The 15,803-nt window shown below is 34.5% G+C and overlaps 1 protein-coding gene across 31 annotated transcripts in view; it reads right to left on the reverse strand.

The window, feature by feature from the left end:
* The window catches only part of LOC105493186 (bromodomain adjacent to zinc finger domain 2B), a 412,599-nt gene that overhangs the window by 62,087 nt on the left and 334,709 nt on the right, over positions 1-15,803 (reverse strand). For all 31 annotated transcript variants that reach the window (XM_071072832.1, XM_024796394.2, XM_011760666.3 and 28 more), the window contains 5 exons: positions 10,661-10,801; positions 7,799-8,053; positions 6,606-6,820; positions 5,072-5,146; positions 4,025-4,268 (listed from right to left, as the gene is read on the reverse strand). In XM_071072832.1, coding sequence (XP_070928933.1) covers positions 4,025-4,268; positions 5,072-5,146; positions 6,606-6,820; positions 7,799-8,053; positions 10,661-10,801 — 930 coding nt within the window. The remainder of the gene's footprint in view (positions 1-4,024; positions 4,269-5,071; positions 5,147-6,605; positions 6,821-7,798; positions 8,054-10,660; positions 10,802-15,803) is intronic.

Consider the following 15,803-nt stretch of genomic DNA (forward strand, 5'->3'; position numbering starts at 1 on the left):
GAACCTACAGGACGGGAGAAAACATTTGCAAACCATATATTTGATAAGGGGTTAATATCTAAAACATATAAGTAACTCTTACAACTCAATAGCAAAAACCAGATAACCAGATTTTTTAAATGGGCATAGAACCTGAATAGACATTTCTGCAGTGAAGACATACAAATGGCCAACAAGTATGTGAAAAGATGTCCAACATCACTAATCAGGGAAATGTAAAATCAAAATCACAAAGAGATATCATCTCACACCTGTTAGGGTAATTACTCTCAAAAAGAAAGAGAAAGAGAGAGAGAGGAGTGTTGGCAAGGATATGGAGAAATTGGAACTCTCATACACTGTTGTGGGATTGTAAAATGATATAACCACTATGGAAAACAGCATAAAGGTTCCTCAAAAAATTAAAATTAGAACTATCTGATCCTGCAATCCCACTTCTGCGTATTTATTCAAAAGAACTGAAATCAGGATCTTGAAGTATTTGTGCTGTCATGTTCACTGCAATGTTATTCACAATGGCCAAACGGTGAAAGCAACTCAAGTGTCCATTGATGGATGGATGAATAAACAAAATGTGATATATAGATACAATGAAATATCATTCAGCCTTTAAAAATCCTGCCACATGTAACAACATGGGTGAACCTTGAGGACATTATGCAAAGTGAAATAAACCAGTCACAGAAGGTCAAATTCTATATGATTCCAATTATATGAGGTATCTAAAACGGTCAAACTCATAGAACCAGAGAGTAGAATGGTGGTTGCCAGGGGCTGGGAGGAAGGGGAAATTGTAGAGTTACTATTTAATAGGTGTGAAGTTTCAGTTATGCAAGATGAGTAAGTTCTAGAAAGCTGTTGTACAACCTCATGCCCACAGTTACCAATAGTGTATACAGTATACTTAACCATTTCTTAAGAGGGTGAATCTCATGTTAAATGTTTTACCAAAATTAAACAACAAAAAAGAAAAGTTCATTCTAATAATTTTTACCATTCTGGTTTAAAATATAACATTGGAAAAGAAGAAATTACGACAACATTTTGTACTCATATTTTTACTTAAGAAAGAGAACTGCATAGTACAAGTTCTACATTCATTCATAAATCTGATTATCATTGGTGTCAACTAGATACTATTTTCACACATTCCATCAATAAAATTCACCTCTCAGCTTTCTTTCACATTTCACTGATACATTCATCTCTCTAAGCTTTCTTTATTTCTCCAGCATTACTGAGTTGATGCAAGAAGGGAAAAGAGTTCTTTCTAGACTTCCTTAGCTAAGTACCCTTAGCATTGAGAGCAGAAGAAATGGTTAGCTGTATGTTGTTTTTTGAGTTCAATTCCACAGCTCTAGCTAGCATTCTTTTCTGATAAAAGGTGAACTTCAACCTTTTATACATGTCCATTTTCATGACTTACGGTAGCTTTCCCTAAACTCAAATACATACATACACACACACATCCCTCTATGACCTTGCCTTCTTCCCTTTGACCTACTCTTCAAAGGTAGCTCCTTCACCTTGATTGAAGCCCCTCCAAAATCTTTAGAACCTTATAGCACTGTGCTTTTTAAATTTCTATTATCTTAAATCCCCGTCTCTCATTTTACTGACTCTTTTCTTTCCATCAAAAATCATCTCAAGTCTAACATCTGAAAAATCCTTGGCTCCTTCTCCTCTCTAGGAACTCCCTGTCTTCTGAGACACAATGCTTGAAACAGTCATCTTCACTTTCTCACTTTCTATTGTAATCAATCAAGTATAGCCTGGTAGGTGTGCTCATCCCTCTAAAAAAACTGTGTTGACACTGCTTACCAATGACCTCTATGTTGCCAAATTCAATCAACATTTTAGGTCCACATCACACTAGCCTCTTACTGCTTTAACATTGTTTATCACTCTCCTTTTTGCAATGTTTGATTTTCTTGATTACTGTTATTATTACATGTGTAGAAAAGACTTAATACAGCAGGCCTGACTGGTATCCTCTGGAGGGCCTTCTTACAAGATTGGTCCTTGGCTGGCATATGGGAACTTGGATTTTGGGAGGGTTAAGATGAGCTCTTAACATGGACCTGTACTATTTGCACTAACAATGTGGATTATGCTGAATACCTGCTCTTCTTCAGAGAATCTGATATTTTGGCACATGCTATGCAGAGGGTACCTACACGACCAGCTCCCAGTAAAAACCTGGACACTGAGTCTCTAATGAGCTTCCCTGGTAGATAACATTACATGCATGTTGTCATAACTTGTTGCTGAGGGAATTAAGCCTGTCCTGTGTGACTCCGCTGGGAGATGACTCTTGGAAGCTTGTATCTGGTTTCCTCTGGACTTTGCCCATACACTCTTTGCTGATTTTGCTTTGTTTCCTTTTACTGTAGTAATTCATTGCTATAAGCACAAGTATATGCTGAGTTCTGTGAATCATCCTAGTGAATCACAGAACCTGAAGGTGGTCTTGGGGACCTCCAACTCATTATAGAAATCTCCAACCTGTCTGCTTTTGCTTCTTGAACAAGGAGCCTTGTGGGCTCCTATTAAATACTGATGATCCCTGAGGTTCCAACCTCAGTCCACTACTCTATTCACTAAACCAATCCCCTCCTGCAATCTTACTTACCTTGTGATTTTAAATTATCATCTACGTGATAATAACACCCTGATCTATACTTCTAAGAGTGAACTCTTCTTCAGGCCTCAGATTCCTAAATCTAACTGACTGCTGAGTTTCTATACACAGGTACCTCAAACTCAGCAAGTCCAAAAATAAATCATCATTTCCTGTCTTCAATTACCTGTTCCCTTACCTCCCCCTGCCCCCAAGTATGTATTTACTCTCTTCCTGATTTCCCTGTTTTGGTTAATGGCAACAATAGCATGAAGTCTTCCAAACCAGATTGCTGGAAATCAGTCCTACCACTCTATCAACCTACATGGTTCATCTTCCATCTTCAAGTCCTGCCCATTCTTCCTCCTAAATATTTATTAAATCATTTCCTCCCTCATCCCAACTACCGTTGCTCTAGTTTCTACCCCTCACAACTCACCTAAACCATTGCAGTATCTCCTGACTGATCTCTGCACCTCTGATTTTGCCCCACCTTTTTTCTTTCACATAGCTGCCAGAGTGAGTAACTTAAAAATTAATGCTGACCATGCCATTCTCTGATTATAACCCTTCAGTGGCTTCCTGTCACTAAAAAAGCAAAAGATCCTAGTTCATCATTGTTGCGTATGAGGCTCCAGTAACACTGAAGCACTTGCAATCCCCTTAAAGCACATTGTGGTTTCCTGTTTCTGTCCCCTTGCTCATGCAATTCTCTCTGCCTGGAACACTCTTCCCTAGACCTTTACCCAGGTTAATGTTCAGCTCAGCTTATAGCCTCAGCTGATGGATCCAGAAACTCTGTGGGAGTTTATCACTCAGAAAATCTAAATGCTCTTAAGGTGTATCCGCGTAGTACATTGTCAATACCCCTCTCAAAGCAGTTAACACATTATGTTTTCTTTTTGCAAATCCTCCTCAGTGAGACTGTAAATTGAAATGGGACGTTCAGTGCCTTATTTATCTTTGATTAAAAATACCTAGAACTACAGAAATAGTAATTGGTGTTTGAGGAATGCATTATTTTCACTAAACCTGACAATACTTTTAAAGGCATGAAGTGCTGTACAAATGTAACACAGTATGTTAACAGAATGAAACAGAATACCTGAAATTAAAAATCTGCATATCTCTTTGGAGAATTCTCAAGTAATTATATTTAAAAAAAAACTTTTTAAAATTAAGTCTTAGTGTCTTTTATGTATAGACATTCTATGAAATATTTATATAACCATCACAAAAATCTTTATGGGACACAGATTGTAATATTTGTTTTTCAGATGAAGAAACTGAGGCAAGTAAATGTCAAAACTGAATTCAAAGCCAAATCCATCTGACTCCAAATTCTGTTTTTAAAATTATGTTATGCAGTTCTAGTTGTCTTAAAATCAACCTAAATTTGATTACCTCATCTTCACAGATATCAGTCTTTTTTCCTTTTTTGTCTTCTTTATCTTCCTCGTCCTCATCATCTTCATCACCTTGGTCATCACTGTCATCATCATCGTCGTCGTCATAATCACTGTCTCCTCCCTTCCTTCTTCGCTTGCGTCCTGGAGTGGGTGTGCCCAAGGGATGCTGCTCTTCTCCAAGATCAATGCCACTTGAAGTGTCTCTTTTGCCTGTTTTCTTAGCATGAATGATTCTGAGCCTTTAAATATTACGAAAAGTGATGACATGGAAAAAAAGACTTCTCAATATACTTTTAAAAGAGCAAAACATGAGTTGTATGCAAAAATACCTTATGGCATTTCTTTTGTGTTAAGCAATATACCAATGTTAAAAAAATCAGAATTAGGAAACTTAAGAAATGTTTCCATAAATTACAGGATGCATTAACTTTCAAGAGTTATTCTGGGTATCTCTTTGGAATTAGACTCATTAAAAAAAATGATGAAAACTGAAAAGAAGAATTCTAACAACGGTTGAGTAATAATTTCTGATCCCATACTAACTGACTGAATAAATTTCAATTCAAATTACTACAAAGAAACGAACCTCTTAACATAGGAGTAATTTCTGCATGATATTTTCTGGCAGGAAGATAATTAAGTTTTAATGTTGAATAAGTTTAGTTAGATTCCGTAAAAGCAAATTTTAATTAGAAAGCAATTAAGAAAGAAAGTTACAGTTCCAAACATTCTATTTGTGATAAAAGCAACTTAATAGCAACCACAATCTTAGAAAATGTAATTGCTTGACTTGTTTAAAAGAAAAAAGAGAAAATGACTTTCTTCTAAGTATGAAGAATATAAGCTCAATGAATCTCATTATATCTTTTGTCCACTGCAAATTCTGCCCCTGAGTTTTATTAATTTTATATCCCATCTAAATTGAGCATTATCTATTCTTTAGACAATAAAAGTTTAAATTCTATCTTTGCAATTCATATGCTTTACTGGAAATTTGTATAAAAAGAAAACAGTACATTAACTTTAATAAAATAGGACTTACTTGCGGAGTTTACCTTCTACCACCCATTTATCTCTCCTCAAGTTTGACATATAATCAATGTTCTTGTCGATTTCACTGCCAATGCAAGAATTTATTAAAAAATATAAATTAATCAATTTATGCAATGCACTAATTTGATATGCAATAAATTTGATATGTAAATTAATGCATTTTTGAGTAAATAAAAATGATACAATTGCCCTCATGCATATACACGTTCATATATATATGTGTTTATATATGTATACACATATGTTGAAAAGTGGTAACTTCTCCAATGGATACAACATTAGTATTAGAAAATTCACTGTGGTTTCTATCTTAAACCAAGAAAGAAACTATGCACCAATTGCCTTAGAAAGCCAGCATTCCAAGTTTTGTTGCATGTATTTAAGATGTGATAATTTCCAAAATCAAAGCAGGATACCAGAACACACATGGATATTTATATAAGTGCACATACATACATATGCATATACACTATCTAAGTGTATATGTATAAACAACCAAACAGAAACTAAGAATATTATGATATCTGGTAAAGTCAAATGGGGTGCTTTTTCTTTCTAAGGTAAAAACTGTAGTGTACCATTTTCACTGAATTTGGGTGTATGTGTTTTGAGTAAGTGCCACTCAGCATTACTATTTGTTACCATGCTCATGCTTAAATGAACTTATTCTTCCATAAAATTGTAAGATGTGAATATTATTATATTTTTTGGGATGACTGTCAGTGAATAGCAGAAACAAACAAAAAATTACACTAATACAATATCATAGTTAAGACAGGCACAGAAAATTTAAAATTTCTATACTCGTAGAAATGCATGACTCTGAATATTTGGATTGATCCTTTTTCTAGAAAGGTGAAGGCCTAAAAGTTGTTAAAAATTTGTAAAATAATGAATAACAAGGACAAGATGAACATGAATTTGTTCAGAAATCTTGAATACTAGTGTACGTGTTGGTATTAATATTTTATTAGTAACAAGTACTAGAGTGAGAACTCTGACTTTTAAATAAGACCAAGTATTTTAAAAAAAGTATAAATTAATACAGTGATAAATGAATACTCTATGGTTCTATTAGCATACAACAAAATAAAAAGTGGCTACATAATTCTATGAATGGAAAATCAGGTAAAGCAAAATCAGGTAGTCATCTGTCCTTAAAAAATGTGAAGGAAAAAAAAATTCCATATTCTTGTGGTGGTACCACATTCTGGTACCACAGCAAGTAAAAATATAAAAGAAGTTATGTATAAAGAATTAACAAAATCATTAAACAAAACAGGTGACAAAGACCATGTATTACAGACACACAGTATGACCCAAATTTTTTTTCAATACACTACAAAGAAATACATGAAAATATTGTTAGTGGCCATCTCTAAATATTGAGATAAGTACAATTTTAATTATCTTCTTTATGCTAGTCTGTAACTTTCCAATTTTCTATAATCAATTTGTATTACTTTGTGATTAGAAAAATTCAAAATGGAAAAAAACATGGATAAGCCTGAGCATATGCTCACCTGACCACACTCTTGCTGCATGCCAGTTCATTGATCAGGAAAGCCAGAACTGAAGCTTTCTGTGCTGGAGTGTGAGCCTGAAAAGCTTTGGTCTTCAGACTTTCAGTAAGCTCAGTTTGTCCACAGTGGGCTTCCATAAATATCTGTAAAATCTCGGAAACATTGTCTCGATTCACACCAACATTCAGCAAATGTTCTCCAAGAGCTGTTTTAGCCTATAAAAGTTTGGCATTTTTATCAGTATTGCTCATAACCATTTATACCATAAAAACAATAAGATTAAAAATCCTCATATTATTTAATTTAGATATTACTGACAAGAGCTTTATTCACTTTTTTTAAATGAAAGAGACACAAAAATAGTCAATAGAAAATAGACAAATATTCAAGTATCTTTCTTTTCCCACTTCAAATCCTTGGTTCCAAGTCAGGCAGGGAGAAGAGTATGCAAATTCATGGGTAGCAGAAGTTTTAAACTACCTATTAAGTCTTCCATGTCTACAAAGGCAACACTAACCTTTCCCTAGGTTTTATCTGGACATTTTATCAGGAATGACAGAGTGGGGAGGTTAAAAAACAGTATTGTGTTTTCTACCTTTAAGGTGTCATAGGTTTTACTGGCTAGGGAAAATAAATAGGGAAACACTGAGGGAGATAGAAGAAAAACAGGTGCATCTGGGAGGTTCTCTCTCCACAATATTATCTAGAGCAAAGCTCTGTGGAGTGTGTACTGTATTTGGAATTAAGATAAATGTGAACTAATTGAGCATCCACTGAGCAGCACAGGGTCTTAATGTGCTGGTCTGTAGGTGCCTTGATTAGCTTCAGTTATTCACAGTGATTGAGAGAGAACAAGGTATAATATCAGAAGGCACATACAAGTTCTAGTTGCCTTATGAATTATCAGTTCTGTTGTTGATGAATATTGCTTAAGTATTTCATTAAATTACCTTGGTCTTTGCCTACAGCTAGAGAAAAAAAGAGTAACTTGAGAATGGTCTATATTCCTTAAGCTCTATAACCAGGTTTTCGTTGTATGAAGTGTAACCTGACACGAATCTACATTTAACTTTGTGAGACATTATGTGGAAAAATTAGATCAATATACATAACCTTCTGCTAATATGCTAAAGCTATCTACCAATGCACTGACAGTACAAATTTAAAACATTTTATATTTTGTTTTTTTTTACCTTGTATCCTGTTATTAGACCTGGATCACATACAGCAGCTGAGAGGAGCCTCACAAGCAAGTCTTGTACTTCACCCATGCTGTCCCCTATATTTAGCAATCCCTCTTGAAGAACACTCAGGTTTGGAACATCAATATTCACATCAAAGCCCAAAACTTTACCAAAGTTTCGTAAGAACTGCACCACCATGAGACAGTCTGAAAATGTACTTCCAGAGAGAACAAGTCCTGGAATACGAGGCAACTCTGGCAAAGGCTGAAAATAAAATAAAATATAAATAAAATAAAAATAGCTTAATTTTCTAAAAGCCATGATTTCATATCTTCTAAAGTAAAATAAGCTGCTACCTTTTTTTTCCCTCTTGTATTGTACCAGTAGCTTCCTTTGGGATGCTAAATTCTCTGGGGGCATTTCTGTAACCCCCATGGAACTAAGCATAGTGTCTTGAAGTATCATCATACAAGTAAGCAACCATTAACAAATTTTGGTTGAACTCAATTATGAACTTAGATTTTTGTAAAAGAGACATTAATTTTAATCAGCTTGCATATTCAATCAACTGACATATCCATATTAACAAAAACATGGATTATATAACTAGAGCAAAAATTAAATAAAATATAAACATTTTATAAGTACTTAACCATGGACATACTTATAGGGGCATGTGTACCAATTTCTTCTAATGATGATGACATTTAAAAATCATACTTTTTTTTGTAGCTTAGAAACTAACAGCATGCATCTGTGGGCTCTATGGTTGGAGAAAGTGGTATCATCTATGGCTAATGAATGCAGATAAATAACTAGGTCCACATAACTAGAAGCCATGACCCTGTACATAAACCCAGTTATAATGCAACTAAAGGTCTTTAGGTTTCCCTGTATTTAGGCAAGTATTAGCTTTAGTATTAAAATTAGCTATCTCTGTTGCTATTTCTCAAATATGCTCACATATTAACATTTTAATGACTTAATTGCAGTACCAGTTGTCATCAACATTTTAAAAATTCAATAAATAGGTAATCTAAATTAAAAATATTTTGCCCGTTAATGAGAGCCTTAAAAAGTACTTGATATTTTAACTGGAAAAAAAGTGACATAAATATTTCTATTTAACTGAATTGGTCCTTGTTCAAAAATATTTCTCCACCCTGCATTTATTGAGGTAACCAGTTGAGACTTTTTCTGTTAATACTGTGTGGAAACACAAAACTATAGATAATAGCTCATCTCATACAAATATTTTATATTCTTCTTGAAAACCAGTTAATTCTCATTCTCCCTTTTTCTTGAACCACATGAAACATACACATTTCTAGGTAATTCTGAAAATTTATATAACAAAGCTGAGCTAATAAAATATGGCTTAAAATGAACTTACATATTTGCTATAGTACATATGAATTTAAATGAAAATAAAAGATACAAGAAAAGGAAGCTCACTTAGGATTTAAAAAGCTTGATCACTATGAGCTTATTAAATGTGTTAACTAATTTATATACCCATTCTCTGCTTAGGAAAATTTAAACATTCAAATGACTAAAACTAGTAAGTACACTCTCATTTTTATTTAGAAGCATTTATGCTAAGTAAACAAATAGCATATTAATATAGTTCAATCCATTTTAGTGTACTAAAAGTTTGCTTTAAGCACTTTAGAAAAGAGCTTACATAAATCAAGAGATAACCATTATTTGCATATCATTTGAATATTGCATATAAGTAAATACATATCCTGCTAAGGAAGTATAATAATATAGAGATGAAATGCATTATTGATATTTTTCTAGAAGTACCATCTTCTTAATTATAGTCAAAACATAATTGATTTTTACTCAAAAATGTATGAAAATATGCTGGTTGCCAAGATTACAGCAATCTTTCTAAATTTATACTTTTATGTATTTCAGCAACATTACACATCTGTGAAGCACTATGGAAGACAAAACACATATGAGGTACTTTCGTTGGACACAGTTTCTTGGCTTTCAGGATGATAAACAGTATAGGCTCTGGAGTTTAACAAACCAGAGTTTGAATCCAAATTGCCATTTATTAGTTGTGTAATCTTGGGCAAGTTCCTTAACCTCTTTGTGTCTCAGTTTTCTCATATGTGAATGGGAAGAAATACTAACTCCACAGGATTATATTGAAGATTAAATAAGAAAATTCAAATATGTGCTTAGCATAGTCCTAGCATGCAGTAAACATGTTCAATAAAGGTTTGTCACCTAAAGCACTGAAGGAGGTCATAGATTATAAATCTGAATTTATTTAAATATCTATAGGGGTGTGGGGGGGAGTTAAGATTTTTCTGTGCCTGGAATCCCAGCACTTTGGGAGGTTGAAGTGGTTGGATCACTTGAGCCCAGGAGTTCAAGACCAGCCTGGGCAACATAAGAGCCTATCTCTACAAAAAATTAAAATAACAAACCCCAAAAAACTAGCCAAGAATGGTGGCAAGTGCCTGTAGTCCCAGCAACTCAGAAGACTGAGATGAGAGGGCCACTTGAGGCTGGGAATGAGAAGTTGAGGCTTCAGTAAGCTATAATCCTGCCACTCCCCTCCCTCCAGCCTAAATGACAGAGTAAGACCCTGTCTGAAAACAACCAGCCAACCAACCAACCAACCAACCAACCAACCAACCAAACAAAAAAACTGCCATTACCAGCACAAGAGCTCCAGAGAGGTTTACTGGTAGCTATCTAGGAAAGGCAAATTGATCTAGAGTTGGAAATTTACTGCTATAGTTAAAAATGAAAGGCTTTCACAATAGCAGCTCTGGCAAAGAAATCAGGTAAGAAAACTGGAAAAATTAAACTTATAAATGGAAATGGTATACATGACGTATAAATTACCTTTTGGTCCGCTAAGCACATGTCTTCATTAGGCTTCTTTAGTTCCTTTGCCATTTCTAATTCTAATCTTCGTTGCTCTAGTTTACGCTCTTTATTTAATCTTTTCTCATCACGTTTTTCTTGCTTCAACCGTTCTTTTTCCTTAAAAAGAAAATCATGTACACATATTCTTCTTAATCATTATATATGTTGGAATAAACTTAGAATTATGTAGCAACAATGAATTATTTTGCTTTTCATTAATCTTACTAATTTTCAAAATAATCTTATGACTGTATATATTTAATATATTAGATTCAACCTAGACTATTTTGTTACTCAAAATTTGTTCAATCATTTGCCAAGTTATAAGAATAAAATACTTATTAATAAAAGCAGATACATAAAATGCACATGGGCAACTACATATCTTATTAAATAGTTATTAGTACAAATTTTAGTGTGGCTCCAGGAAGCATATGATTTACAGTAGGAAAATGGAAGTACACGTTTGAATGTGCAAAAGCAGTTCTTTCAAAGTGAATTAGCTAGTCTTAAGATAGCACCTGTGATGAAAGAAAAATATTATTCACCACCATAAACAACACTTAAGAGAGGCAATGTCAAAAGCATTAAAAATGTTCTGGTAATGGCAACAATATGGAAATAACTGACTTGTCTCTCTGTTGTAGGGAATGACTTTTTGTTGGAGGAAGTGATTTTCTATTATAATACCATTATCATTACTTTTTCATTCTATCTCAAGTATAGCTCTCATTTATTTAGAGGAGAAATAACAGTAGAATCATCAGTCAGTTCTAACCTATTACCGCACATGTGCCACACATTGCTAATTGGTTTACTTTTGTAAGGCTCATTATATCTCTTCCTTGATTAAAAGTCTTTCGATTTTCTTTTTTTGAGACGGAGTCTCGCTCTGTTGCCCAGGCTGGATGCTGGAATGCAGTGGGGCGATCTTGGCTCACTGCAACCTCCACCTCCTGGGTTCATGCCATTCTCCTGCCTCAGCCTCCCGAGTAGCTGGGACTACCGGTGCCTGCCACCATGCCTGGCTAATTTTTTGTATTTTTCAGTAGAGACGGGGTTTCACCGTGTTAGCCAGGATTGGTCTCGATCTCCTGACCTTGTGGTGCACCCACCTCGGCCTCCCAAAGTGCTGGGATTACAGGCGTGAGCCAACGTGCCTGGCCGTCTTTCGATTTTCTATCAAAATAAGGTCTAAGTCCTTACTTTTGAATTCCGGACTCTTCTTTTCTAATCTTAGCTCTCATATTTTTTTCTGTGTAGGTTTAGAATTTCCTATTCCTGATGAACATTTATTTCCTTAGCTGCTTATATTGGTTCACTCCAATCAAGAAGTTCATTTTTCCCATCTTGCATATTTAAATCTTAAACACTACCACTTTCTATTACATTTCATAGCTCCTAACTCTGATTTTAACACAGCACTCATTGCTTTCTGTACTATATTACTATTTTTGCCCATATTCTAATTATCTCCATTTCGATTGTCACTGGTAAGTGAGCACCCTGACTGCTGCTGGAGGGAATGGCCAAGAGGGAGAAAGAGAGGAGTGGGGAAGAACATGGGACCAGAGAGTAGAGAAAGTACAGTGTGTTTGAAAAATTGTTAGCAGTTTCAAAACTGGAGTGTAGGTTGTGAGTTGAATAGTTGCTGAATATTATGATAGTCAGAGGGCCAGATCATAAGGGACGTCTTATATGACATGCACAAGTTACTGTTCATTTTTATACTGCCTCTGAATTTCTGGGTTATTGATTCACGCAGACATTCTGGGAGGACAAACTATAAGGAAACTTATGAGATTGTTGACACCAGCAAAGTTTTATAATTAATTTTACCAATTATAAACCAAAAAGCAGTTTCTGAGGTTTTGATTTTCAAATCAAATTATTAGGTAATAGCCTGAAGTACTATTATTACTAGCCCTTACAAAAGGGCAGCAGAGTCACTGGTAGAATAATTTTTTTTTCCCCCTAGAATTGAAATTTCGATTCTTAAACACATGAACTGTTGCTCTAATAACTTTCCAAAGAAGGGAAGATTTAAGTTTTTGGTTCCTCACCAGAGTAATGAATTTGGATCACTAATAGAAAAAAGCATATTAAATATCTCTTACTGATTTGAAAGTAGATACTGTAAAATTTTCTGCTGCACTCATATGCCACATGATGTTTGTCAATAAAGAATTGCATGTACTACAGTGTCTATGCCACATAGCCCAGTGTAGCAGTCTATACCATCTAAGGTTTGGGTACGTCACTCTATGATGTCTGCACAATAATGAAATTGATTAATGACACTCTTCTCAGAATGTATTGTCATCATTAAGTGATACATGGCTTTACATAGAGCTAACTCAGATCTCTTAATGATGTCCATAACAGCAATTATAAACATAATAATTGAGATTACTAGTTACTAGTTGTTAAAAATAGTTACTATTACTTTTTAAAAAGTGTGACACTGATGCTCTTTTCACTGTGTCAACTTCCCATTGGTAGCAATCCTGGAGGTACATACATACTCAATAGACACACAGGCGATAAGCTAGAGTGCACGGAATGCCATAAGTACGGATTATATGCTTGGAGTATCAATTTTAGCTGGTGATATGCAATACCTTTTTCCAACTGAAAAAGTATAATATGGAATAGAATGCAAAAGTCACATCGATATTTATGATAAAATGGAGATTTCCAAAAAAATTATAGAAATCAGTGTGACCTTTATCAGTTAAAGACAAGCATTTATTACTGTCTACTATCAGGCATACTTTAATGGAAATGTGGAGTCTCTCAATTCAGTATGAATTGTATAGAACTAATATAAATTCTGTGGTTATGGTACAAGTTTACTTTCAAAGAGCCAGAGCTTCCAAGGTCCCCTCAATCACCAACTAATATTTATAATGACGTATAAAGCCAGTCACAATCTAGCCCCACACAAGTGCTAGTCTCACATCTCACGATTCACAGTGGATTTCCCATGTTCCAGCCACACTGTGTGACACACCTGTGTGGAGAAGACAGCGTAGCCCCTTTGAATTTACTGCTTGGATGAATAATGACGATGAAGCAACAACAAAGCCAAGATGGGCATGTACATGAGGTTAAAATGGCTAATACCCTCTTTGTACCCCACCCCCAGGTCTTGTTTAGTCACAGTACTATACCTCTGTATATGCCATTCCTAGTGTCTAGAATACCTAGTTCCTTCACAAGAAGTCTGTATAAAGCCTGTTTTTTTTTTTTTTTAAATTTTTAAATTGTTCCCACTTTTTAAAATCGTTCCCACAACTACTTTAGACATGGTAGTACTTCTTGTTTTTGAGCTTCCATATAACTTATTACAGCATTTGTTGCACTGTGTAGCAATTATTTCTTTAAAGTTGATCTCTCTCACTCAAGTATAAGCCTCTTCTAGAGGGCAGAGGAACTTATTCACCTGTTTCTTCATGGACCTATTCAATTCCCCCCTGGACACCTGGAAAAAGTTTTTAATTATTTTATCTTTCTCTTTGACTCTTGAGCCTGTATCAGTCCAACTTTCCTCTCCCACTGGTCTCCACAGTCTAAGTATTGTTCTTACTTCTTATTACAGTAGTGATATGACTGTAATAGATACGTTTGACATACCATGGCATATAAAAATTATTTGAGCATTTATAACTTTGCTGAATGATTAATTCTTCAAATGACACAAACTAAAATTATGGTAACATTTTGAAATGGTTATTAAATGAATTCAATAGGCAATTTCTTCTTCACTTTTAATATTTTACTCTGTGGGCAAACATAATTGCTGTCTTCCATTTTCAGTTAAGAGTATTTAGAAACCTTGAATCCAAAAGTGGAATTAAATACATTTATTAAGAATATTTAGATTACGTTTAGAAATTTAAAAATTATCTAAAGTATATTTTTCTAACACCTACTTCAACATTATTAATTTCTTAGCCATATAGCATGTACTGTGATTTGATATGCTTGCAAATAGATACCCCTCCCATAAAAATTAAACAGATTTATTACCCAATAATTTTGCCAAAAGCTAAAGTTTAAAGTAGCAGCACTACTTAGGCCAAAAATGAAGGCATGTAAATTTGTATAGTACTCTTGCTCCTAGCGGAAGAGTAATCTATTTATCTACTTTTTACCTTAGTCTTTTCTTGACAAAGTAAGCTGCCTTATTATGAACCTATATCTAATTTCTATATTATATTTTGTTGCTCTGTCAAATAATAGGATTTTACAATGGAATTTTGTGATTTTCCAAGGTCAGTTCATAACAGACCTCTGATTTGCCAGAGATAAGACATATTAAACCTATCCTAATATGAAAAGAAAGTTAAAACATATTTTATGTTAATATTGGTAAAACCGCAGGACAGTAACTTAGACTGTCTACCAATGACTACAAAATGTAGCTCTGGATTTTAGATTAACTATAAAGAATTCCAAGCGATGGGTTCGGTGGCTCACGCCTGTAATCCCAGCACTTAGGGAAGCCGAGGCGGGTGGATCACCTGAGGTCCGGAGTTTGAGATCAGCCTGGCCAACACGGTGAAATGCTGTCTCTACTAAAAATACAAAAATTGGCTGGGTGTGGTCATGGGCGCCTGTAATCACAGCTGCTTGGGAGGCTGAGACAAGAGAATTGCTTGAACCTGGGAGGTGGAGGTTGTAGTGAGCCGAGACTGCACCGCTGCACTCCAGCCTGGGCAACAAAGAGCGAAACTCCATCTCAAAGTAATAATAATAATAATTATTATTTTTTTAATTTTTATTATTACAAGCAAAGCAGCATGCATCATCCTAATTTTTTTTTCTTTTTCCCTCTATCCCTACCCAGTTTTCCAGATACAGAAATTCTTGAAATAAATATGGGCTCTTGGGTTATAAGTCATTTATAATAAAATATCTTTTTTATCATCGTAATTATATATTCTATGAAGAAATATAATATATAATGGGATCTTTTTGTATCAAAATCTTACTAATATCTTAGTTAAGAAGTCAGTCAAAATTTCATTTCAAAGTTGAAACATCTGTTGATAGCAAATGCATTAAATTTAGATTATCCTAAAGAGTCTGGTTTCACATAGGGTGAAAATTTAAA

Source organism: Macaca nemestrina, chromosome 11 (assembly GCF_043159975.1).
Source record: "Macaca nemestrina isolate mMacNem1 chromosome 11, mMacNem.hap1, whole genome shotgun sequence".
NCBI classification, from domain to species: Eukaryota; Metazoa; Chordata; class Mammalia; order Primates; family Cercopithecidae; genus Macaca; species Macaca nemestrina.